The 27698-nt window shown below is 44.7% G+C and overlaps 1 protein-coding gene across 2 annotated transcripts in view; it reads left to right on the top strand.

Moving 5' to 3' along the window:
- TMEM178B (transmembrane protein 178B) overlaps positions 1–27698 on the top strand; it is a 272947-nt gene that overhangs the window by 225113 nt on the left and 20136 nt on the right. For both annotated transcript variants that reach the window (XM_083462082.1, XM_083462083.1), the window contains one exon: positions 13777–13914. In XM_083462082.1, the coding sequence (XP_083318208.1) occupies positions 13777–13914 (138 nt within the window). The remainder of the gene's footprint in view (positions 1–13776; positions 13915–27698) is intronic.

The following is a 27698-nucleotide window of genomic DNA, read 5'->3' as shown; positions in this document are numbered from 1 at the left end:
ATTGTCTAAGTCTCATGCCACCTTGTTATACTGTTATGGCAGTGTGGGTTATAAATACATCTATCAATCCACCAAACTCCCACACTGGATGGGGCTGATGGGAATGGTACTCCAAAACTTCCAGGGGGCTCCAGGTTGGTGACTGCTGCACAGAGAGGTTCTTTAGGAGTGATGCTGCTGATGCCTCCAGCAACGATTGAGCTGCCCGAATGTCACAGAGGACTGTGGCAGGCAGAAAGAGCTCTGATTGCTGCTGGTTGAGCTGGCTAGATATCCTAGAGATGGGCAGTTGGTGTAGAAGGCAGGAGAAGGAAAGCTTTTTTTAAAATCTAGGAAAGGAATAAGGAGGGAGCCATCAGACCCAGGGTAGCATGAGGACCTAGGAAAGGAGTGCTGGCCTAGTTAGGGATGGAAGAGAAACTCAATTTAGTTCGCATTTAAAGGTGAATCTGTGTAATTCACACCTTCCAAAACAATATGAGAACTGAAACACAGCCATCCTTCAAAATATGTACTTTCCAAATTATGCAATGCAGTTCTCCAGCCAAGTAAGGTGTACAGAAATGCATGTACAAGAGTAAAGTGTGCATATAAATGAATGTATTGGTGAAAATTGCATACAAAACTTAGGAGAAATTCACAGTAGAATGCTGGTGATCTTTCACAGAGAATTTAAAAAACAAACAACAACAAAAACACACACAAACGGATGTGGAGAGCTGAACTTACCAAAAATGAGAGACAGGGAGAAAGTGAAATGGAAGGATTTGGCCAGCGCAGGGCATGGTGCAGGAGAATGGAAGGAGAGAATGGTCAAAGGCAGAATTCTGAGGGGAGGCCTGGGAGAGAGAATGGGGAGATGTCTGCAGGACTGGGGGCTGCAGAGATGAGGAGGCTCAAATGTTGCTTTGAGTGCAACATGTCAGATATTTGGCAGCAGGCTTTCCATGGCCTGTTTGGGGGTGGGTTCTCTTTTTTTAAATTAAAATGTCTTAATCCTAGATCACAAGTCTAAGACCCCAAGATTTCCATTCCTGTGATCCTGGAATCGCATGGTTTATGAAATTACATAGCCTGGGTGTAGTCGCCCCTCGCTGCATGTGCCTCCCTAGCAAACCCTTTGGAAAACCTCCCTCCTCTTAAATGATTTACTGCTAGTTGGCATCCATTTGTGGGTGTAGTGCACACAACAAGTGTTGAGATCTCCTCCTAGTGATAGTGTTAGGCCACGCAGAACCTGATGAGTTACTACTACTGTCCTACGATATGACAGTGATAGTTTCAAGAGGTACCTGTCTTGACTTGATCAGATGCGAATCCAGAGCAAGGCTCTTGCAGGAGGTTGTGTGAATACTCGTTCCCTTTCTTTTGGTCAAGGGTTGCTGACCACCCTACAGGTACAGCTGCTGAGAAGACATCTCAGGCTAGGTTTGTTGGTAGCCCAGGACTTCCTTTCCAAGCCTGCATTTGCAGAGGACCATCAGCTGTGCACAATGAGGTTGTCTTTCTCGTTTCTTTTTTTCATTCTTGCTGTATAAAACATCTATGTTGGGATATTTTTACTATTGGTAGTGGTGGTTTTTGATAGTGGGGTTCCCTCCTGCCCTCCTCCACCTTTCCCCAATTGTAATGGATTTGTCTCTTGGCCTGGCACTTATGATTCTACATTCTGTCCGCTTCTGGCAGACCCATGCTTGGGACTATCAAAATGCCACCAGCATCGATCACAAAAGGTTAGCGCTGCGCTGTCGCCAGAAAGTTTATTATCAGGGAAATGATTGGGTTTGGGAGATGGGGAATGGTGGAGGGCAATAGGAAGCCCATTTCCCACACGTCTGGGACTCACACTGTACATCTTTCCTTGACACCTATAAATTCAGAGGAAACTGACATTTGCGTGGTGACAATCTGGACCAGAATGAAACACAACGCTGCAATCTTGCTTTCATGCATTTGAAAAGGGAGAGAAAATAAGAGCACAGGAAGCTGGTTCGTGTAGTCTACACTGACTGGAAGTGGCTCTCTCAGATTTCAGGAAGGGGGCATGCCTAGTCCTGCCTGGGACCTTCTGGAAATAAAGCAGATGCTGTATCACTGAGTTACAACCTTTCCCCCTAAATGGGAGAGGATATTTCTATAAAGGGCATTCATGTACAGAAAGCAGAAAGAGGATCAAGCTGGTCTTGCTCAATATCTGGGAAGAAGAGCTGCTCTCTCTGTTTAGCCCACATTCAAGGGGAAAGAGGGTGGCTGGTGAAAGCTCCACTTGAAGTTCTGACTGTTCTGGGGATGCACAAAAAAGGCTCTTGCTGCTTTTGTTTATATCTCATCTTCATCTGTCTCATTCTAGTTCTTATGCTGATGGAATAATTCTTTGCCAAGGCCCACTCAAGACATTTTGCTGCCTGAGGCAAAGGACAAAATGGTCCACACTCATTCCATATATAGTAGCAAATCCTACTTCAATAGTAGCAATGGGGTAGTTATAGATCAGTGGGGTAGTTATAAAAGTGGAGGGCAAGGTGCATGATGCACAGCTCTGTTCTCCAACAGAAGGGTATGGCCAGGGAGCTCAAGAGGAAGAGCTGAGGGGCAGCACCACCTCCCAGTATATGCCACCTGAGGCAGTTGCCTCAATCTGCCTAATGGTAGGACCGGCCTGCTCATTGCATGTGGGCTCAGTAATAATGACTCTCTTTTGCAGCCTTAGGCAATTAAGGAACCACTAGCAATGGAACAGTGAATGGGTTGAAGCCTTTTCATGTATCAAAGCTAGGAACAAGATGAAGGGCCTCTTGCCCGAGGAACTAGTACCCATCCAAAAGAAGAAGAGGGAAATCAACAGACTTGGGATGTATTTGACCTGGGGTTGCATGACTAGGTCATGTAACCCCCCTGCTCCTCCCACTGTGGTTTCAGGAATGGGTTATGCCAATGGCATTCAATCTGTTGATTAATTGATGGGTTGAATTTATATTCTGCCCTTCCTCTCAAAGGAGCCTAAGCTAGCGAACAACAGTCAATAAAACTATTTTTAAAACAATTCCAATCTATTCAAACCATCTAGCACAGCGGTTCTCAACCTGTGGGTCCCCAGATGTTGTTGCCTTGCTAGCTAGGGGTGATAGGAGCTGTAGTTCAACAACATCTGGGGACCCACAGGTTGAGAAAGGCTGACTAGCTCAAGGATGATCTCTGGACCTTTGGTGGACCACAGTTCCCATTGTCCCTGATCTTTGGCTATGCTGGATGGGGCAAATGGGAGCTGGACTCCAACAACATCTGGAAGGGGGAGCCACAGGTTCCCCAATTCTGATCTAGCAAGTAGGAAAGATTGTTACTGGGAGGCAGGACAGCACATCACACAATGACAGGACATCACACAATGTCCAGATTGACTTAGAAGAGGGACAGAAACAAGTAGGATGGCAGGGGAAGAATCCAGGCTGAGAAAGCAGAGGTGAAATGCCCAGAATTCCTCTTGTTCTTTCTTTCTGATGATGCAATAAATCCATAATAATGAAGCTCCCCTTGAAATTCTGGCTGTTCTGGGGATGCATAAAAATAAAAAGGCTCTTGCTGCTTTTGTTTATATCTCATCATCATCTGTCTCATTCTGGTTCTCCAGGGATACCCTTATGCTGATGGAATAGCTCCCTTTGTATATAGCTGCTTACCCAGCTCAAGGGGGGAGGGGCACGGCGCAGGAGGTCCTATGGGCTGAAGTTGGCTAGCTGGATAAGCAAGAAAAGAAGACTGAATTCAGCTTGCTGTGGGACAGGAAGATGCGTCTTGCTCTAGAGAAGTTTAGATTCAAACAAGTGTAGCATGGGGGCATCTGATTTCACCTTGAAATTCCAGGTGCATATGTAGATAACCTTTCAGTCTGCTCCAGAATAGAGCATCAATTCCAGAAGTCTGAAGGCATGTCCACAGTTTTTCCAAAGGCATCCAAAGTGCATCAGATGTGCTTTTGGACCATGAAATGCACAGACACCACCATACCATACATTTAAAGCACACTGGACCACTTTAACAATCCTGGCTTCCCCCAAAGAATCTTGGGAACTGTAGATGATCCCTCACAGAGCTACAGTTCCCAGCACTCTTACTTTTACTTACTTTTAAAGGTGCTCATCAGTACTGTATTGTTATGGCCAGCCATTGATGGCTGGTAAACAGTTTTCCACTGGGAATATGCAGTGCACTTACCACTGCTTTCAGGAAGCCAATAATAATAATAATAATAATAATAATAATAATAATAATAATAATAATAATAATATAATATAATATAATATAATATAATAATAATAATAATAATAATAATAATAATAATAATAATACCCCACTCATCTGGCTGGGTTTCCCCAGTCACTCTGGGTGGCTCACAACAGAAAATTAAAAACATGATAAAACATCAAACATTAAATACTTCCCTAAACAGGATTGCCTTCAGAAGTCTTCTTGCAGTTCCACAGGGCGGGCGCCACTACTGAGAAGGCCCTCTGCCTGGTTCCCTATAACCTCACTTCTCACAGGGAGGGAACCTCCAGAAGGCCCTCGGAGCTGGACCTCAGTGTCCGGGCTGAACAATGAGGGTGGAGACGCTCCTTCAGGTACACTGGGCCGAGGCCGTTTAGGACTTTAAAGGTCAGCACCAACACTTTGAACTGTGCTCAGAAACATACTGGGAGCCAATGTAGGTCTTTCAGGACTGGTGTTATATGGTCTTGGCGGCCACTCCCAGTCACCAGTCTAGCTGAAGTTCAAAAACACTGGGCTTGGAATATGAATTGATCCAGCTAGATAAATTTGTGCAAATGGAGAAATGCACTTCCAGATGAGCTCCTCTGCTCCTGAAAACATTTGTCTGCTCTTCACTTTAATTGTGTGACTATTCTGCACCTGCACAGATTTGCATTCTCAGCACCCAGAACATACGCAAGGAGAGGCTGCTGGATCAGGCCAGTGGCCCTTCTAGACCAGCATCCTGTTCTCACAGTGGCCAACCAGATGCTTGGGAGAAACCTGCAAGCAGGACGCAAGCACAAGGGCACTCTCCCCTTCCAGTGGTTTCCACCAGCTGGAACTCAGGTGCAATACTGCTTCCAACCACAGCAGGAAAGAGCTGCTGTGCTGGTGTTTGGTTGGCATGTGCTTGCTGATGGTTGAAGCTAACTTGAACTTTTAGAAGTGGGTGTGCAAGTTTCCCATTTGACCCTGGCGCCTTGGTCTTCAACTTGGCTTACAGTTTCCGCATTAGAAAAACACTCACATGCTCCAAGTGGAAGGGATGTCCCATGTAAGCGTGACCTTTTAGAAAAGCGAATCACAAGCCAAGATGCTTGAGAATTTCATGCAGACCTCATTTTTCAGCAAAGTGCAAATGCCGTATAACCTTTCTGCAAATGGTATGAAAACGGAATCAGGAGGATTGCTCAAGATACGCTTCATGTGGAAGCAATCCAAATCACCTGGTGGCAATAAAACATCGGGCGGAAGTGAAAACAGATTAAAATCCCTGGGGGGAAATGAGAATATCTTTTTCTAGGCACTAAAATCACCTTAAAGTAGGCGCCAGACAAACCTCGCTGGGCAGAGCATTCAAGAATTGGTGTGCCGCCATTGAAAAGGCTTTTGGTCCCAGTGACCACATGCTGTTACCTTACCTAGCTGGGGCTCTTAGAAAATGGTCTGCAATATAGATCTTCTGCAGTAGTGGACAGTGTGGTGGGGCAGTGGTGTTTCCCTCACCTCCAGACAGCTGAGTAACTGCTCCCAGCCGAGAAGCAGAGGGAGAGGGACAAAGCAGTGGGGAGGTCAACCCAAATGCACCAGCAGGAGTGTCAGATTTGCTCCACCGGCTTGTCTGCACAGCAATGACCTCCCCATTACTTCTCTCCCCCCTTCCCTGTAAAGAGCAGTGACTCAGTTGTCAGGGGGTCAGGTGAGTGCTTTTGCCTCACCACTCTGCCTGCTACTGATCTGAATAGGTACCTGCAAAGAAAGGCAGTCCTTTGGGTCAGCCCGGCCCTGTGCGTCCGAATCAGTCGCTCTACCCTAAAAATGACCTCTGCCCACTGAAATGGACGAGAATGACTAAGTTAGGTCTGTTAATTGCAGTGGGTCTGACTCAAGCAAAGTTGAATACCACCCATACTAAATAAAATTAGTACCCCAGTCTCGACCCACGGAGGGCTTTCAAAGTGAGAAGTAATTGAACCCCCAAACAGGCAAGGAACGGGGAAAGCCATAGCATGCTGGCATCACACGATTGCACCTCTGCAACTCGATCTGCTCTAAGGTTACCCAAGAGTTAATCTTGTGCGCTTTTGTCCCTGCGGAGCCTGCCCAAGTCTGATGGAGACTCTTGTTCAATTAAGAGCTCGACAGTGAACCCGGAGGTAAAGGCCACCAAATGTATTGCTGTCAGCTTGCAGCATTCAATCTGACCTACATTCTAATCACTGACCTAGAGGTGGGAGACACCAGAGCCCATTACTTGTTCCCCTGGGGCATCCTATTCCCAACCCCCAACCCCCTTTATTTTCCGAAATGGCAGCCAGGGCCATTGAGGCTCCTGGTTAATTCACTGCTCGGGGACAAAATGTGTGTATCCCTTTTCCTGCTCTATAAGAATGGAAAATACGGTGGGGGGGTGGGGGAAGATGAAGACAATTAATGATTGGATTTCCCCCAGGGGTTTCTCCAGTGGAGATGGAATCTCTTGTGTGGCAGAATTAGAGCGAACACCAGGCAGACAGGTGGCCTTTGGTTAACCCTGTGTGGTTCGTTTCCCCCACCCCCATCAGAGTCACTTAATTATGCTGTCCAAAACAAAAACCAGCAGGGGATTCTGCTGAAGCGTTCCAAGAAAATAAGTGGGGAATGATCCCCGTCGAAAGTGGTCAGAAACCCCTCCATTTCACCTTCTCTCTCTCTTTTTTTTAAAGTCAGGTGTGAGGAGGGGGGGAAATGAAAATATAGATGTGTGCAGGTTTGTGTCACTGGTGGAGAAATGGCAGGCAGATCAGGTGTTCAGTCAAGCAGGCAGGAAAGTGTCAAATGCCAGGGGACGCACATGAGATGGAGGACAATTCAGTCCAGAAACAAGTCTTGCCTGTTAATACAGACACCTTTCTCCTTCTCATGAGTTTCCTGAGAACAGGGATGTGTTCATACCATCTATTTAAAGCACATTAATTCTCCCAAGCAACCTGGGAGCTGTAGATTACCCATCACAGAGCTGCAGTTCCCAGCACCCTTAAACTACAGTTCTCAGGATTCTTTGGCGGATGTTGTGTGCTTTAAATGTATAGCTGTGTACGCAGACTAGGGTTTGTGTGTATTTGAAATCTCAGCTCTCAGAGTCTTCCTCAATCCTGATTAGGCTGCAAGTATCAGAAAAGAGGCTGGATGATCATTCATTAGGGATGCTATCTAAAAGAGAGTTAAAGAAGCTCTTGAGATTTGTCTGTGTGTACCAGCAATGCCGCCTAAGTTTTGTGAGGGCCAGGTCCATTTTAAAAAATCCATCAGATGAACTCTCTGTCCATTTTTATTTTTGTATTGCAAAATGGGTTCTTGCATGTTGCTGCATTTGTGTTTTTTCATATATATACTTTGTAGGAACCATATTGTAGGATTGCCATACGTCTGGAATTTCCTGGACATGCCTGGGATTTCAACAGTGAAATTAGCGTCCGGGGTGGAGGTGGAGGTGGGGATTTCAAAAAATTGGCAAAATGTCCAGGTTTTTGCCAACAGAACAAGGAAGTGTGTGTTTGAGTGTCACTCTTGTTTGGGAATTCACCCAGCAAAGCTCAACAATGTTTTGGGTGATTTACCCTCCGAAAAGGTCAACAACTTACGTTTGCAGATTTTTACTTCTTGAAATATGGCAACCCTGCCATATTGGTATCAACGTATGAAAGTCCCCTCTCCCCGCCACTTTATAAACTAAAGGATTGTGCTCATAGTAGACAGGACCTAGCAGGCAAGGGAATCTGAATTCTGGGCCACTCAGCCCTGGGAAGAATCTGAGTGGCTGAGTCATCAACGCATCCAATGGCTGTATGGCTATTGCCAGATCAGAAGATGGAGAGATGCTGTCTCTCTCCCCTGCTCATTCCCTCCCCAGCTCTAGGCTGGCAAAGCATAGGGCCCTGGCATGTGCCCACCCAACCATCAATGGGCCAATTTAAGATCTTTGGGCAGCCTTACTCCTCCCATATTCTGCTCCCAAAGTATACCATTTGGGTATACCAACTACCACTGGTGGGAACACAATCAGTAGCAGCTCCCCAACAGCCTATGCCTTTTGGTGGGCACAAGAGAGGCTTTCATGGTGTGGAGCCCACCACAAGCAGAGCCATGAAGAGGGACACCTTTGCCCATTCCAAACCCCAGAACTGTCCCAGAAAAATGGGGAGCACATCCCATTTTTCCTCATGAGAGCATGGTAGCCAGTTTTTTGGGAGCTGCGAATTCACATGGTGTCCCAAAATGTGTGTTTCCTGGGCACCATGCCCCAAAAAAGCACTTTTGGGAGACGGCGGTCTCAGGCAAGTCATGTGACTCATACAGAAGGTGGCATCTCGGTTTCCCCTAATGTCATGTTGGAGGGTACGCCATTCCCTATCACCGCCACCTCCGTTTGAGGTTAGGATTGCTTCCCTTTGTTCTTCACAATAGGTGTAGAAAGTTTTGACCTGGGATATATATGAAGCAGCTTTTTGCCAGGTCAGAACAACTATTCATTTAGCCCACTACTCTGACTTGCAGCAGTTCTCTGGAGTCTCGGACAGAGGCCTTTCTCATCACCTCTCTGATCCACTTAACCGGAGATAATTTCCTGCACGTAAAGCATTAGTGCTACTGTTGAGCTGTGACGCTTTCCCAACAGCAATAAAGCAATAATGTTTTTTTCAACAAAGAACAATGCTTATTGCCGCGGGCACAGGCCAGAGGGAAAGTGCCCAAATATTGAAGCCAAAGGCTCGTTCTCTTGATTTATGGATTTATCGATTGAAAATGTATAAATCACCCTTCATCGCAAAATGGATTTCGGGGCAGCAGTGTACCGAGAAGTTTAAAATTACAAAAACATTGCAAACCCAGACCAACAATGCAGTTGTGTTAAGAGGAATGAAACCATCCGAGCGGCTCAAAATAGCATAATCTAAAATGCCTGAGAAAAGAAAGAAAGTCTTAACCTGGCGCCAAGAAAAATACAGAGTAGGTTCCAAATGTATCTCCCTTGGAAGGTCATTCTGTAGTTGGGGCAACTACAGAGAAGCCAAAGATTTCAATCTTTTACTGCCGTTTACTGAATAATGTTCCTTTCTTTATAGCCTCCCCGGATAGTGCAATCCTATGCATGTTTACTCATAACTCATAAGTTCCATAGAGTTCAGTGGACCTAAGGCTGTCTTACCTCACTTACCTGGGAGATAGGGCTGTTCATAGATGGTTGCTATTTTTGCGTGGGAGTCAGTCCATATTGGAAAATTCAGGTTGCACATTTTTAGTTGATGAGAAGTTCTTGCACAGCAGTTCCCCAAAATACCGGACTCTTCTGCAATAAGGAAAGTAAAGGGGAGATACCCTTGCTTTGATGCAACATCATTTAGCCTACCTGCAAACAACAACAACCCAGATTGATCGTCGTTGTGTAGCTGATGTAATCTGATCTCCCTGCAAACAAATCGGGATGAATGCTCAAAAAATAGCCCTTATGTTTAGGATTGCAGCCTTACTCCCTGGTTCATGTAGGGTTGCCATATTTCAAAAAGTGCCATTTTTGAGCTATTTTTTTTTTAAAATGGCAAAAATGACACTGCCAACACGGCTTGCCGTACGTCCAGATTTCCCCAGATATTTTGCCGATTTCCACCAGGACACTGCTTCCAGCTACAGTATTCCGAATATGTCTGGACACATGGCAACCCTAGTTAACGTGAACAGGACTGCAGCTTAAAACTCTTGACAATTGTGTAATTTCCTGTGTCGCTCTTCTCTTTTCCATGTCAATTTTAATACACTTCTAATTTCATCACTCTCTCTTTTTGAAGAAAAATACATTCAATCATCTGTAGGACAAAGCAAATGGAGATGCATTTCACATTGCTATACATTTCTTCTCACTTTTAAATGGCATCGATTTAAATGCAGATTTCGTGCGTGGAGCTTGGAAGCAGGGGCTTTCAATTTAAATGTTAATAGAAGAGTAAACTTGAAAATAATAATAAAAAAGATCTTTGTGAGAAAGATCACTTCCTTGCTGTAGTTGATATATTTCTATGCTGGCCCTTCTTTCCTTGTACTCCCACTGGCAACCGGCCCTGAATTAAATGGTCTTCACACGCACACACAAATTAAAATAAGAATGTACCTTTGGAAATGCCTAAATTAAAGTCTTTAATGCCAGAGTCTGCAGGAGGCCTGAGCAGAGACCTGAGGGGCTGATAATGCAGAGATCTCATCCTTCAATCTCTAGCTTGTTCCTTAACAGCCCATTCACCAAAATAGCTGTTCCTAAAGCTCTATATGATTATTTTGAGGTTGATGCAGCATAATGTTCTGGTAGGAGGGAGATAAGAGAATATTTGCTCACACAGGCTTGCCGAACCTTCCCTTGATTAAAGGCAGCTCCACAGTGCAGGCCCTACCATTAGGCAGAGGGAGGTGGCTGCCTTGGAGGCAAATCCTGAGGGGGCTGGCAGTGGCAGCAAGATGTTGGAAGACAGAGTGTCCGTCCTCTGTCACCCCCGGCTAGCCTCAGGTATAATAGAGGATGCCATTCCATCAGCTGTGCCAAAGTAAGACCCATCTGCTAGTCCAGTCTGCTTCTGTACATCATATGGTGAGGAAGGTGCAATCTTGGCCTTTGCCTCAGGCAGCAAAATGTCTTGGGCTGTTTCTGGCAAGCAGAGAGATTTAAGTGGATATAGATGTAGGGCAGAGTGAGGGAAGAATGTGAATTGAGATCTACGGATCAATCACTAGCTCATGGCTGACCCTTGGGGGCCAGTGTGCCCACCAATACCTCCGACAGTGACCAGGAATGGTCTCAGTAAGCATCTCCTCAAAAATCTTCAATGCATAAAAGACTGTTTGCTCCTCCAGCTCAGTTCCTGTTTGGGAGGTGCCCAAGCAATTTTATGGCCTTATCCCTTTTTCTACTCTTTTAGACTCGGAAGCCATTATGCCACACCCTATGGCAGCCATGATGTATTATGCCAAGCACACATGGTGGCCATTTTGTGTTAGGGAACAGGCTCACCCTGGCAACCATTTTGTGGCTGGCACCCCCCACGCTACGCCACTGAGTCTATGGCAACAGCTCATCAAGGAGCCAAGGGACTCCGATGTCTGGGAAACCCTGGATTAAATTATGAGGGGAGCAGAAGCCACAAGTTAGTGATGGAGGGGAGACCTTCAAGCAGCTAAGGGGAGCTGCTCTAACTCTGCATCCTGATGGGGCGTCTCCTTGTTTTCCTTGCCCCAGTCACCACTCGAACTGCTGTGTTCAGCTGGAAAGAGGAAGTGCTGATTAAACTGTATTGGGACTTCTCGGCTGAGAGACCCACGGGATTTCTCCAAGTCCTGCGATGCCATGTTAGCAGAGAAGGCACACTTCTTTTCTAGTCTGACCTCCTTCTTCCTAAATAGCTGTAGGGTGCTGATTCAGCGCTGTGCTGCTGTACATACACATTCATTTCCCATTGGAGGAATTGCTCTGAATAGACTCATCCTCAGTGCTGACATTTCTGAGCGGGCTGTTATGACATGGGAGGAAGGCTGGCCAGATTGCATCCGACAACTAAGAGCAATTCAGACAACCAGCTCACATCCCCTCTTTCACACCACTGCCATTTGCAAGCACTGCCCTCGGCAGTGGCTATGTCAGGCCAGGAAATGGCAACAAACAGAAAGATTCTCTTTCTGGCATGTCTGATCCTTTAATTTGTTTATTTAAAATGAATGCTCATAAATAAAGCATTTGGCATAGGGAGGCAATATGTTACTTGCCACCCCCACCCCCAATCTTTCTGTAAATGGAGCAATAAATACCCCTTAAGACCTGTCGAAAGATGGATAGTCTATAATAGCCAGATGATGTGTGTCACTAGGAGCTGAGATGATCCAAGAAGTCTTACAAGAAGACTTGGTTTTTCTTTTGAGCAATTGTCAATCAAATTATTATTATTATTATTATTATTATTATTATTATTATTATTATTTTAAAAACTGGCTTTTATACATTTTAGTTGCTTTTCAGCTGTCATGTATTTTATTTCCTGCTGTTCAGAGGTCATTTTGTTTAGCTGCTTACTATATTTTTCGGCCAATAAAGCGAGATGAGCGCCGCAACCCCAGAGTCGGCCACAACTGGACCTAATGGTCAGGGGTCCCTTTACCTATATTTTACAATGTGGCATTTCCCTTGTGATTTGGTAGGAGATTTTTATGTGTGGTGTTTTATTTTGGTGTTAAGAAAAATGCTCTGTTTATTTATTATTTTATTTTTATTTATTTATTTTATATACCGCCCTATGCCCCGAGGTCTCAGCTTAGTTGTTTATTGTTTAGTTGTTCATTGCATTTTATAGGATTTTGAAATTATCTGGGGGGGGGGGGTGTTGTTGTTTATGGCATATGCCTTTCATTCAAGATGCTGCAACTTATATTGTAAACTACTTAGAGATTTGTTTAAATACAATAGGTGGAAATTACTCATTCTCCCTAATACACACACACACATACATACATGACAGGGGGCAAGTGAGGTCTGTCTGGAAGCAGCAACCACAAGTACAAGCCTTTAGCTTCTTAGGGTGGGACTGAAAGCATCAGACACAGAGAGCTCCCTGCAACAATCTGAAGGCGCCATCATTCCACCCTAAAAATCTAATAGGGAAGCAGTATGTGTTGGAGTGGCTTTAAGAGGCAAAACCTCCACCTATGCTCAACATGAGAGTAAATCATATATCGCAAAGTTCCAGCCAGTTTCAAGTATCCTCCATTCCAAATGTGTACATTCTACACTCCTGGAATTTTCACTGCTCGAAGACTTGGGGTATATGAGCAAGCAATGATAGTGATAAAGTCATTTTCATGTGGTCAGTTATCTCTCTCAAATGGTTTTCTTTTGCGGAAGTAATCAACTTTTCTCTGCGGTGCTAAATAAGAAATACCGTATTTTTCGCTCCATAAGACGCTCCTGACCATAAGACGCACTTAGTTTTTAGAGGTGGAAAGAAAAAAAATTCTGCGCGGACCATGTAAGTGGCTCTCGCTTTTCTTGCTTTAAAGCAAGCAAAGCGAGAGCCGCTTGCATGGCTTCTCTCCCGCTTTGCGCAGCTCTCACTTTGCTTGCCCATCCCTCCTCCCACCTCGCTGTAAAAGAGGAGGAGGAGACACCGGGACAGGTGCTTTGCTTGCTTTACAGCGAGGCGGGAGGAGAGATGGGCAAGCAAAGTGAGAGCTGCGCAAAGTGGGAGAGAAGCCATGTAAGCGGCTCTCGCTTTGCTTGCTGCTGTCTGCAAAAGAGCTCTGCCTAACTTGAAAAGAACAGATTTTGCATCTCTCCTGCTTTAACATCAACCAAACAACCGATCTCTATGCAAAACTGTATGGTGGTGTGTTGGGGGCAACTTGACTTTTGTATGTTGCAGCTGCTCAGAGTGAGACAGGGATCTATAGTTCCCTTAACAGCAATGAAACAAACCATGAGCGCTATTAACAAGATGTCTCTTTTTCGTGTTGCAGACTTGCGCAGAATGACAGCAGGCTTCATGGGCATGGCTGTGGCCATCATCCTCTTCGGATGGATTATCGGGGTGCTGGGCTGCTGCTGGGATCGAGGCCTTATGCAGTATGTGGCAGGACTTCTCTTCCTCATGGGAGGTAAGGGGGAAAGAGGTTGCCATGAAATGCTATTTTGCTTCTCCACATCTCCATTTTGTAGGAGCTGCTTCCCTTCAAAGTACCGGGGGGGCTGTGTCCCAGTTCTGCCATTGCATTAATGCCAATCAGCAGCAACTTGTTAAAAATCTGGTACCACAAGCAGTTCCTGAATTTATATAGCACTTTTCCTAAGGGCTCGATTCACTTGCATTATGTCAGTAATCCTGACAAGGTCATCTGAAGAAGGGCTAGGTAGACTTCAAGCCTGTGGCATCCATGTTGTGGTTGTTGTTTACAAGATCCATCAACCACAGGCAGTTGAAATATAGTGTTTGGGGTAAGGGTGCGGGCATGTCAGAATTAAGGAACAGGACTAAGCCCAGTACACCCCAAATCCACACCTTATTTTCCTCTTGTTAATGGAGAAATCTGAGGGCTCCCTTGGACAAAAAAACAAGGACACCAGCCAGGAATACCAGAGCAAAACAGCAACCAGTAGGCTTGGTCTTTATTGAAGACTGTCGCGACAGGACTCCCAAGGTGGAACAAGATGGAAGCCCCGAACAAAAGAGCCCCCAAACTTTTTAACTGCTAATCCCCATGTTACACCCCCTCCCAAACTACATCACTAATACATCACAGTTGCATCATGAAAGGGGAGGTCTGGTGTCAGTAATCTGAGCATCCTGGACCCTGCCCCATGGTTCTCCTTGCCCTCCACCAAACACCCATCAAGTGTAACAAAATAGATATTTACATTTCCCTGTTTCCCAGCCAAGTTAATCACACCCTTTTGTCTTCATCTGGCTTTGTTATTTCTGGAATGGCTACCTGTCTGGCACTCAGGTATCAGGATGCCAGGAATTATCACTCAGGCAGAGGGGCTGCTGAGTAGCTCAGCTCACATGTCTATATGAATTTCTGAAGTTTTCCCAGTGAGCCAATACATAGATACATTTATCAGTGAATTGTTACATTTGGTATCGTGCAGCAAAGGCCCTTCGAATAGATAGGAAGAAACTGTGATGGGGTGTTTTGTGGGGACAAATCACAAAAGTCACAAAAGCGATTGTGCTGGTTTTGGTAGTGAACACTCCTAAGTTTCCTTCCTGCCAGCAGTCTGATTTGGAAAACAAATAAAGCTTTATCTTGATAGTATTGCTAAACAACTGGGATTCAGAGACCTTTTTCAATCTACTACAAGTTACTTAAAGCGCTACCAGTCAAGCCTCTGTGTGTCTCCTTCTCTCCCCCTCTTCTGCTCCTGGCCACATTTAAGACCCAAATTCAACACCCAAATTCAGTTTGGGTCCTAGATCCAGGTTAAGCTGGCCCTGGCTCATCCTTGGTTAAATCAGGGCTGTAGCAAATTGTTATCTTGGGCTTCAGATAGAATCCAATTGGGCATGCCATACACTGGATTCTACTCAATATATTTGTATTATCATCTCCAGGTGACAGATGGGTGGGTTGGGTTGTGACTTAGAGATGAATGCTTTAGATTTAAACAAGGGCATGTTGACATTATGTTGCAATGGATTTGTTGTTGTTTTTTTAAAAAATCCTTTAAGGAAGAGGATCATAGCTGTCAACCGTCCCTTATTTGGCGGGAAACCCCCTTATCCCAGCGCCGTGTCCCACTGCTGTCCCTTATTGATGATGTCCCTTAAATTTCCTGGGTTTCATGCTCGGGAGGGAAGCAGCGGCTCGGGGTCCTCCGCCACGAGAGAGAGCGTGCGCTGGCGCCGTCATCCTGGCACAAGGAGTTCCATCAGCCCTTCTCCGCCCGAGGGGGGGGAGGGAGAGAGACTCTCGCCCACGCCGCCCGCAAGCCCGGAGGCGGCAGCGGTGGTGGCAGCTGAGGAGGCGGCCTGAGGGAGGAGGAAGAGGAGGGACGCAGAAGGGTGGCGCTTCAGTGACCGCCGTGGCACCGCAACCGCCTCATGCCGGATTGTCAATCCTACCAATGTATGTAACTCTTTACAATAGCAAAATCCCTTATTTTGGCTGCTGATCCCTTATTTTCGAGGCTGCTGGTCCATTATTTTCAAATCTGTAAGTTGACAGCTATGAAGAGGATGCACTTCTGTTTAGCACCCTCACAAAACTACCATTTCCTTGACTACTCAAGAAAAGCCACGGCAAACTGATTTAAAACTGGTTTAAGTTGGTTGCTTTCAATGGAACACAGTCTCACGTAAGCATATAGGGTGGCAGTCTAAATCATCTATAACTGAACTAGGTTGAAACGAGACATTTTGAGGAGGGGGCGGTTGTCTGTGTGTTTTAAATAAAATGGGCTGCCATTAATTTTTGGGTGTTGTAAAGCAAGCTGGCGTGCCTCAAAATGGTATTGTGAGAAACGAGGCCTTCAAAACATCAATGTCGTGAAAGAAAGTTGAAAGTGATCCTTCCTTTGTAGCTCTGAGTAGTTTTATAATAAGACCAAATTTAAGCTGCACTTTTATGTTTAAACAACAGCCAGCAACTAGATAAAGATCTTTTAATCGATTAACTGTCTGGCTTTTTACTGCTTAATCAACTAATCACATATTGCTGTGCCGCAGTAATCATGCTTTTTCTGAGGATCTTGACTGAAGGTGACAGTTTCTTATTGGGACTCGTCTTAAAGCAATCTCCTCATTGCTAATCTTTATTTTCTTAACTTGTGAAACAGGGAGTGCTGTGTTTCTCTGAGATGTCTTAAAGAAACAAGTAAAAGTAACAGTGCTATAATTCTTTCCCCCCAACTAACCCAAGTTGCTCAATGAGATTTTTAAAACCACCAGTCGAAAGATGCACACGGCACCTTGTTCACAATTATCAATAGTGCTTTTTCACTGCCTTAGTACCTCTGCCGAAACATTTGGCAGGGAATAGAATCCACAAAGTTTTCTTGGTCTGAACAAAATTACTTTTTGGAGAAGCAAAGGGAGCTTGCTCCAAAGTGCAGTAATTTCAATAACCGGCATCCTTTTTAATTCTTGTATTAAAGCTTGCAGTCCTGATTGGGCAGTTTTGACACTTCATTTGCATAAATAGCTAATGAGGCATGAACTCTCCTTAGCTTATCTCAGTTTTTGCAAGCTTTCCTTGTGAGTGCTCAGAAAAACCCTGTGAAGTCTTTTTAAAGTATTCATAAGGAGAATTAGGGAGAAAAGAGGATGAATGTCCCGTCCACCAGTTCTTCTTTCCCAAGCTCAAAACTCTTACCCTTGAAACAAAGGGGGGGGGTCAGTAAATGGTGGCAGAGAGGGCACACTGGGGACATGGTAGTTCTTACTGTCATTTCATGCTGGGGAGCATGGGATCTGTTGTTCCTTCTCCCTCCTGAACTGAATTAGAAGCCAGAGGAAACTACAAATCCCATTCTCCCCAGAAGGTAATTGTTGTTGTTTAGTCATTTAGTCGTGTCTGACTCTTCATGACCCCATGGACTAGAGCACGCCAGGCACTCCTGTCTTCCACTACCTCCCGCAGTTTGGTCAAACTCATGCTGGTAACTTCGGGAACACTATCCAACCATCTCGTCCTCTGTCGTCCCCTTCTCCTTGTGCCCTCCATCTTTCCCAACATCAGGGTCTTTCCCAGGGAGTCTTCTCTTCTCATGAGGTGGCCAAAGTATTGGAGCCTCAGCTTCAGGATCTGTCCTTCCAGTGAGCACTCAGGGCTGATTTCCTTAAGAATGGAGAGGTTTGATCTTCTTGCAGTCCATGGAACTCTCAATAGTCTCCTCCAACACCATAATTCAAAACATCAATTCTTCGGCGATCAGCCTTCTTTATGGTCCAGCTCTCACTTCTATACATCACTACTGGGAAAACCATAGCTTTTACTATACGGACCTTTTACTATACGGACCAGAAGGTAATAATGCACCTTTAATTTCCAGATTAGGAAAGGTCTGATTTCTAGTTTAGAAGAATGGGTAGGTAGTACTAGGGGTAGGGATGGTGGAGAATTTTTATTCAGTTTGCAGTGGTATGGGAGCAGCTCTGAAATGGATAAAAAAGCTTTACAGAGAACAATTAAAATTGCCCAGAATGTTATTGGGCTCCGACTACCAACCCTGGATGAGATCTTCACATCTCGCATCTTGAAGAAGTCACATAATATTCTGAGAGATCCCACCCACCCTGCTCACAACTTCTTTGAACTATTGCCTTCGGGCAGAAGATATAGGACAATGAAAACACGAACCACACGCCTTCTGAATAGTTTCTATCCAAGAGCTCTGATTGCACTAAATAATGATCTCAGGGCCAGTTGCAAGGTTTAGCAAGCAAGGAGAAGGAAGGAATGAGATAGGTTTTAGGTTATGTTATGCCTTTAATAGGTCATGCTATATTCTGGATTATGTTATATTTTATAGATTATGTCTGAATAGGATGAGAGTGTCGGAGATACGTGCAAATGTATATGTGAACCCGGTCTTTGGGTGGGTGTTTGATTTTCGTTGTTGTGTATACTGTGTATATACGGACAATGACAAAAAAATTTATCTATCTATCTAAAGGCAAACCCAGCTAATCTGCACTTTATTAAACAAAGAGAGTGTAAGCGAAGATTTCAAAATTTGCACTTGTCTGAATTTTGCAATTCTGTTATCCAGCCAAACAATGTGTACAAGGACACATATACCAGAGTAAACATATAAAGATGCAGTACATTTGCGCATTGGGCAAAATTGCATACAAACAAGGATAAAGTCACACTGATGAATTTCATGAAGATAAATAATAAGTTTCCATTAATATTTTTTTTTAAAAAAAATTGTAAACTGCTATGGAAATGAATTTAAGGCTGGGGGGGGGGGTGAGAAAATGAAATTGGCAGATTAGCCCATTCCCTAAATAGGAGTTAATTTCGCAGTGAACGTACCCTAAATGCAAAGGGATCTAGACCCAATTTGCAGGGGTGGGGTGGGGTTGAGGCTTTTTAAATGAGGGAAGTTTGCGTTCTGAACTCTTCCAATTCAAACTTTCCCCTCATCAGTATGAAAAGTTGCTCATGCAAGCTGTGCACTTGAGCGAGCAATGTTTCCTGCTTGCCCTGACCCCATGAGCAGTCAGGATGTGGCCCTGGTAGCAGAATCCAGCTTCGTGAGAATCTAAGCTTCTATTCTTAATAATAATTTCATAAGCAGGCTTCCGGCTCCTGCGGTTGCCAAGATATGCTTGAAAATGTGTGGGCAATGCCTGGCAAAATCTCAGGCTCCGCAGGCACGACTGTGCAAAATTTCTCGTGCTTGGAGTTGGAGATAGGGCTTTGGTGCTTTGTATAGTTTCTTACCCGCCCTGACGAGTAGGAAAAGAACAGAATAAATGGCATAAAATAGAAGGGGGGGAAGTGGACTGGATTATGCAAATTGGCTCAAATTGAATAATGCTCAAGCCACAATATTCAGCTGTGACTGATTCTTTGTACAGAATCTGGATTATGCATCTTTCTCTCTCTCTCTCTCTCTCTCTCTCTCTCTCTCTCTCTCTCTCTCTATATATATATATATATATGAGCAGACACAGTCCTGAGAGAGATATCAGATGAGTCTCAGCATACACCCACAAGCAGGAACTTCCACCTTGATCGTGGATGCTGCCACTGCATTTCTGGAAGTAATGCTCTCCTCTGGTTCCTTGAGCATGTTTCCTTGCTCGCATGAGCAGACTGCTAACCTGAGCATTTATTCGTACAAATGGGGCAGCAAACAGGCCATCAGAACTATTTCGCAGCTTAATCACTCTTGTCCTCCTTGTGCTTTGTAAACTATTTGCTCAGACTCTGCCTTCTTTACTGCTGATTTGCGCAACTTGCTTTGGAAGCACTGCTGTGAGTGTGTGCGTGGGGCTGCTGATGCCAAGGTTGCAGGTTTGATCCCCTATGGGGCAGCTGCATATTCTTGGACTAGATGATCCTCAGGGTCCCTTCCATCTCTACAATTTTATGATTCTCCTATGAAATTTAAATAAAGAAATGTGGGGCCCGATCTCACCCAGAGATCTTCATAAACTATGCAGCCCCTTAGTTTGAAAGGCAGCCCTGGAAATTGCCTGCCTGTTACAGAGCTGTCATTAGCCTGACACCGACTTTTATTTCCACCACCTCTCAGTTCATTCTAACTCTAGAGCCCAAAGCGCAGGGGTCAAATAATGATTTAAAAAATAATGCTAAACCAGGCAAAAACTGAGACATCTCTATTGCAGCTATTAATATTGTGCCGCTTGAAGCAAATGGTTGCATGAAAAACTGACTCCTTTTGGAAATAGAAATTGACCAGACCCATAATTGTGATTCAAAGCTTTACTAACCAGAACTTAGTCTCACACAACAGGTACAAAACAATCAATGATACATCCAGAAAGTTGTGGAAAACATATGCATATTCAAGCATAGGTTCTTCTTCTTAAATATGTAACATAATCATGATCAGAGCAAAAAATCAAAGCTCTGTCTCTCCCATAGTCTGCCTTCCAGATTAAGGCTATTTGCTCCTGGACAGGCATCCATATCACATCCTTTGTTTTCTTCCGCTTCCAGAGAAAGACTCAAAGGCAAGATGGAGATTTGCAATGGAATACGCTCACATGATTTAAAGTTAAACACCACATGAGAGCTGGCAGAGAACACCAACAGTTAACTATCAACCTGTTAGAGCTCAGAGAGGGCTTCAGTATAGCCCAATTGAATTTTCCAGTGTTAAACCTTCAGCAATAGATACACAGGCATTCTCCAGTTCAGTGTGCAATTAAACAATAGTACTTAACAATCTACATTTCGCAAGTATCACCACAGTCCCTCATGTCAAAAGAGAAATGTTTATAGGAAGTAAACTCTGGAATCAGACCAGGGGCTTGATGGGGAAAGTGGATCCTCTAATCAGGCATGACCTTGTGGGCCTGGCCACACCTCTAGGGTCAGAGTTTTGGTATTTGAGACATAGCAGGTCCAACACATAGGAATGCAGGAAGTGGCCTTATACCATTGTCTGCACTGACTGACACCACTTCTCCAGAGTTTCAGGCAGGAGTCACTCCCAACCCTACCTAGAGATGCTGGGGATTGAACCTGGGACCTTTTGCATGCAAAGCAGATTCTCTACCACTGAGCTACAGCACTTCCATATGCAGAGAGATGGGCCATTGGTACATTTCAACAACCCAAGATGAGCCAGGAAGTAAGAATTGGGAGAGTTTCCCCTTAGTGAGAGTTACATAGGTTGCTCTGTAATGGGGGAGTTGGACCATTGTGCCAACTACATAATATGTTTAAGACTTCAGTGATGTATTTGATTTAGAACTTGTGATGGGGGGGGCTAGCACTACACAAAAATCAATAAGAACACAAGTCAAATGAATTAGAAATTGGGTAAATGGTAGGTTCCCAAACGTAACTGTTAACAGGGAAATTATCATTAAATGGAAATGTTGTGCAGACATCAATTCTTGACCCAGTGCTATTCAATATCCTTGCCAGCCATCTGGAAGAAAATAGAAAATCATTGCAGATAATAAACACAGGGAGTGGTGGGATGGCAAAGAATGACAACAATGTCAATTCTACAAAATGAACTGAGTTGTTAAGTGAGCTTCTCAAATTCAAGGAGCGGGGATTTTAATACAGCACGAAAGTTGGGCTAAGAATGTAATGGAAAGAATGTAATGGCCATTCAGTGATTTTGCTATGTCTCATGTGGACCACAGACCCGTAGCAGAAGTTGAGACATTACAGTTACTCAATGGCAAAGTCCCAGAGATACCATTTGGAGAAATTAGCCAAGGAAAGAAGATTGATTCCATACACATATGACAAAGAGCAGGAGCAAGACTTGCACTTGTGTGTGCGTCCACACAAACATGCATACCCCTTGAGCTTCATGCTAATGAAAACCCCCCATGAATACCCCCCATGAATACCTCTAGAAGTAGCCTCAGTTTCCCAACCTCTCTCTGCACATTTTCTGAGACCTCCATCTGCAGGTCATAGCTCATGTTGAAGGTTTAAATGCACTGAAGCAGAATTCTCCGCTTCAAGCATTTGTCTTTGACCAGAATTGGCTCTTCATCTTGATGGGGCTATCCATTGCTTGGTGTCCCTTGTAGCACTGGAAATGAAGGCCTATTAGAATGCAGACAGCCATTTAGAGAATTAGCATAATGTGAAACTAATGGTGATGATAGACACATCATCAGGAATCGTATACATAACCTCATTAGCTGTCTTGCGTCGGAGACAGAGGCAGGCGTTTGGAAGGTTGTTTGGGGCACCCTACAATCCCTACTGTTAGTAAAGGTGTTCTAGGCCCATCAAATCCCTTCCACTCCTCCTTATCCCCCTCCCAAAAGACTGCCCCACGGATAACACAGGTGCATTAACCTTCCCCCTTAGGGTAACTAAAACGAATAAATGCAAGCCGACTGTTCATTTTGGAAAGGATGGCATTAAGAGGTTGTGGGTGGAGGGAGAAGCCAAGATGCATTGCCTTCTTCTCTCCATCCCAACAAACCCCTGCATCCATTGTGGGGGGATCTGACCGCATGAAATGCAGTTGACTGAAGCCTACATGGAGACTAGAGCTTGGCAACCCTGCCATTAGGCAGCTCTCTCCAAGCACCAATCCTGGGTGTGTTCACATGGTTTGTGCCCCAGGGAGGAAACTAGGGTGCTCCCAATGTGGCGGCCTGCCTTCACCCCTGGAGGCGCACTCCGTTGTCTCTGGAGATAGACAGAAGCCAACAACAACATCACATGGACCCTTCCATGTTACCAAAAGGATGTAGAGGGGCCAGAGGGACTGGGTTATTGAGCTCCATGTGGCTTACCCCTGCTCACTGCTGTTGGGGCAAACCACCATGCTGTCTCCATGTGCACACATCCAATGGATGTTGGAAGGAGTTCCATTCACATACAGAGGTGGAGTTCCTCCATCTGCTGGGTGTGTCCCCTTGGTCAGGATATGTCCTTTCGTGAAAGAGCTCTCCTTGCATATATCTGAATTTTATTTGGAGTAACTCTCCTACGAAGCAACTCTCCTATGAGGAAAGCTTGCAGCAGCTGAGATTTTTTAGCTTAGAGAAAAGGTGTGCAAGAGGCAACGTGATAGGAGTTTATAAAAGGATGCATGACATGGAGAAAGTGGAGAGAGAGAGAGAGAGAGAGAGAGAGAGAGAGAGAGAGACTCATAACACTAGAAATCATGGGCATTCAATGTAGGCAAATGTTGGAAGATTCAGGACAGGAAAATCCTCCATATAGTTAACTTGCTACCACGGGAAGTGGTGATGGCCACTGACCTAAATGTCTTTAAAAGAGGATTAGACAAATTCACGGAGAAGAAGGCTGTCAATGGCTATTAGCCATGGTGACTATGCTCTACCTCAATGGTTGCAGGAAGTAATGCTTCTGAATACCAACTGCTGGAAATCAGAGGAAAGGAGAGCACCCTTGTCCTCATGCCCTGCTTATGGGCTTCCCATAGGCATCTAGCTGCTCACTGTAAGATGGGTCACTGGCCTGATCCAGCAGGATCTTCTTACATTCTTAGAGTAGCTATGACAGTGGGCAGCACCTCATGCTGCGGTGAGCTGGGAGCAAACTGCACAGCTCTGTGCCCCCTCGGTACCTTCATTCAATGTGTGTGATCCTCCCTTCTGCCCCTTGCTTCCTGCTTAGGAAGGGTTTGTTTTTGTAGGACTCAGTCCTCAAAATTCTGCTGCTCAGCTTTGAAAAGCAAAGATGCCCTACCAGAAAAAGAGATCCCAATCTTCAGACTCCCTGTGAATTAGAATGGATAATTCCTTCAGCACTCAAGCCAACGTTTTCGGAACGAAGGTTAAAATGTTCAACATCTGACAACTGCTGCCATCTCTAGGCTTTGGTGGCTTCCAGATCACATAGAGGCTGCTTTGTTTTTGGATTGGTGCAACAACACACACACACACACACACACACACACAAATACACACACATGTGAGCTGATCATAGCCAAATTGACTTCAAATCTCAAAGCAGACAGCTTCTGAAAAATTGATGAATTTTGTTCAGTTGATTTCCTGGCTCTTTCTGCAGAGGCCAGAAAAAGCCAATGATTTGAAGCCTCTTTAATCAGAGGTGAACTTGCTATGTTGACCATTTGCGGAAGATGTAAACAGGGACAGGGTTACCAGCATCCAGGGTATTCTTGGACAGATCAGACCGCTGCCAGCCCTATATCAAACAAATGAACAGGCACAAAAGCCAATGTTTTCCTTGCATTCGGTTTATTTGCCTCTCGTGACAATCCTCCAGGAGCACCCCTCAGGGTTGGTTTTGACATATGGCATTGCTACAGATGACTGGTCACATTAACAGACTTGCTGCTATGTCTTGTTTGGAACGTAATATATTTCACTCTCTTTCAGCTGCAGACAACTGACTGGCCATTCTGAATGTAGTTTTAGCTAGACCCCAGAACCTTCTTTTATAGAGCTCTTTCCCAATGATATGTAAGTTAAGTAGCCTTGCATGGATATTTGGTATGGAACAGTTGTGTTGCTGACACCAAAAATGTAAGTTTTAAAAGAAATTAAAACCCATTAAAACTCAATTAAAATTGTGTTTCTACAGAGCTTCAGAGCTAGCTGCCAGCCCTGTCACCATCTTGACTGGAAGTCTGTTACTGACACTGGAACAATGGATTTAAGGGGTGGAATTCAGCATAGTGCGAAGGAGATGGTTTCATCTTGCACAAGGATTTCTGCTCACCTGACAAAACAATCTTCCCTCTCCTCCTCCTCCACACTGTTCTGGGGGTCCTCCTGATAATAATAATAATAATAATAATAATAATAATAATAATAATAATAATAATAATAATTTATTATTTATACCCCGCCCATCTGGCTGGGCCTCCCCAGCCACTCTGGGCAGCTTCCATAGAAACCAAAAATACAGTAAAATATCACACGTTAAAAACTTCCCTGAACTGGGCTGCCTTAAGATGTCTTCTGAATGTCAGGTAGTTGTCTATCGTTTTGACATCCTGACCCTCCAAGCAGCTTGTGGGTACTAGCAGAACAGATTCATTGAATCCAGCACCAATGTGTGCAAACCTACAGCATGGCTAGATAGCAACAGAGTCCAGCGGTGGCTTTTAGTAATTGTGGGGAGGATAATAATAATAATAATAATAATAATAATAATAATATATTTTTTATGTATACCCCACCCTTCCCGGTTCAGAAAACCGGGCTCAGGGTGGCTAACAACAAATTTAAAACACTTAATTGTAAAAGCAGCATAAAATACAGTATAAAAGCATAAATAACAATAAAATTCAAAGTTCGGAAATCAATTTGGGGAAAATCCATCTAATAAGCATTAGATAGTCACCAGGGCTGGCTGGCTGAATTAGTCCTACTTGAGCCAGTGAGGAGGCCAGGATAGAATTAGCTGTGGGGTCTCAGAGCGGGTGATTTTCATAAAAAGAGGAGGGGAGGGAAGGAAGGGGAATAAAAGATCTGGATGAATTCAAATTGAAGGCCAGACGGAATATCTCTCTGTTACAGGCCCAGCGAAAGGAGGTTAAATCCTGTAGGGCCCTAGTCTCATGGGACAGAGCATTCCACCAGGTCGGAGCCATCACTGAAAAGGCCCTGGCACTGGTGGAGGATAGTTCAGCAGGTGCAATTTACCTCCTTCTCTGCATGCGGTGGAGGCTGGTGCAGAAGGGCAAATAGGGCACTGCCCCACCAACCTCAGTCTATCCTTGACCAGCCCCCACCTGCCTGCTTTCTTCAGTGGGTGCCTCTGCCTGTCATTGGCTCTGGCTGCACCTACGTAGTCTTGGTCTCCCTGTCTTCTGCCCCACCAGTCGCAATGGATGCCAGTCCCCAATGGCAGCCTCTCCTTGCAATGTTCCCTCTTCTTCCATGCGAGTGTTGAATGTACAGGAGACTATATTACATCTAGTCACCCTGTCAAGCTGAGCAATGTGAGGACACCACTAGCCAGGCAAGCCATCAATCCTCTGGGATTTTCCAGACAGCCAGCGCTCAGGGCCTCTGAATACCTTGATTTGAGAAATTTGCAGACCTACATTATAGTGAGCTTATGCCCTCTTTCGTCAAGTCCCTTCGCAAAGCCACCTATTCCAGGAAGCTCTCAATTAAGCCTCCTCCTTCACTCCCAACTGCAATGAGGGGGTGGAAAAAAATATGGTGAATCCTCTGTGTAAGGTAAAGGTAAAGGTACCCCTGCCCGTACGGGCCAGTCTTGACAGACTCTAGGGTTGTGCGCTCATCTCACTCTAGAGGCCGGGAGCCAGCGCTGTCCACAGACACTTCCAGGTCACGTGGCCAGCGTGACGAAGCTACTCTGGCAAGCCAGAGCCGCACACGGAAACGCCGTTTACCTTCCCGCTGGTAAGCAGTCCTTATTTATCTACTTGCACCCAGGGGTGCTTTCGAACTGCTAGGTTGGCAGGCGCTGGGACCGAGCAGCGGGAGCGCACCCCGTCGAGGGGATTCGAACTGCCGACTATATGATCAGCAAGTCCTAGGCACTGAGGTTTTACCCACAGCGACACCCGCGTCCCTTGTGAGTCCTCTGTGTATGTCACCTTTAACTTCAGTGCGTGTGAAAATTATATATTAACTGCTTATTGGTCAGGCTTTGAGAAATCTATTCTGCTCATCTTCATATGAAGTAGCCCAAATCTCAGAAAATACTTTGTCTTGTCCTAATAGACCAAGCTCTTGTGAAACTCATTTTACCTAAATTTGGTAGCAATCTTGATATGGGAAACTTCAGAAAAGAAATAAACATTTTGAACCAGCTTAGATAATACTGGTTTACTTTTTCCTCCCTCTTTGTATGTGCACACACACACACCCCTATACCTATATGTATATACATACACTATGCAGTAAGAAAGTGTGGTAGATAAACCTTAATATTGGCATAGAGGAGTGCCAACTTTGTAGCCAACCACTGTAGCTGTGCTTTTAATAGCAGCCTGATCTTCAAGCACTGGTAGCTGATCATGCTTAACTCCATGCTGTGGGAAGAGTCACTTGCTGATTTCTGCACACCAAGCAGAAGAGCAGACTAGGCAGGGCTGGGGGATTTCTGGTCAGTTGGCAACCTTATTAGTGGCCTATTTCTCAAAGCTGCAGAGTTGAAAGGTCTGCCTCAGGGATCCCTGTGCTATTTAAGAAATACAGCTCTTTATCACCGGTGTTTTTTTCCCTTTTCCTGCCAGCTCCTATTACTCAGCATAACAAGGATCTGAATTGAATGTTGAATCTGATTACATCAAGGGATTTGTCAAAATGAATCATTTGTGGACTATTATCTTGTACTCTCACATCTAGAATCCCATGGTGGGGAAACAGCGCTTTAGGATGCATTGTGTATTGTAACTCAAAACTGTGTTTGCAATGAGGTTTGAAAATAATTGTCCAAGTAATCTTTCCTCTTTCATTCAAATTACAGCCTTGGGCAGTAAGTGGACAGGTCCCTCAATTGGTTCCCATTGATGTTTTGCATTCTTCTTTTGCTTTTACAGCGCACGCTTCACACTTGTTTAACATGGACACAACAGGTCAGGAGCAACTCTTTGTAAGCCTTATAACATAGGTGCACAGGAAGTGGCCTTATTTCGAAGTGATCCATTGGTTCATCTACCTCAGTGCTGTCAACGCTTGAATGGCAGTGTCTCTCCAGGCCTTCAGACAAAGGGATCTCTCCCAGTTCTGCCTTCATTATTTATTTTATTAAATGTGCATGGGTTCCCTTCAGTTTTTAAC

This window comes from Podarcis liolepis, assembly GCF_965112155.1.
Source record: "Podarcis liolepis genome assembly, chromosome: 10".
Taxonomy (NCBI): domain Eukaryota; kingdom Metazoa; phylum Chordata; class Lepidosauria; order Squamata; family Lacertidae; genus Podarcis; species Podarcis liolepis.
Note: the sequence above shows the minus strand (reverse complement) of the source record. Positions and strands in the feature narration are given on the sequence as shown.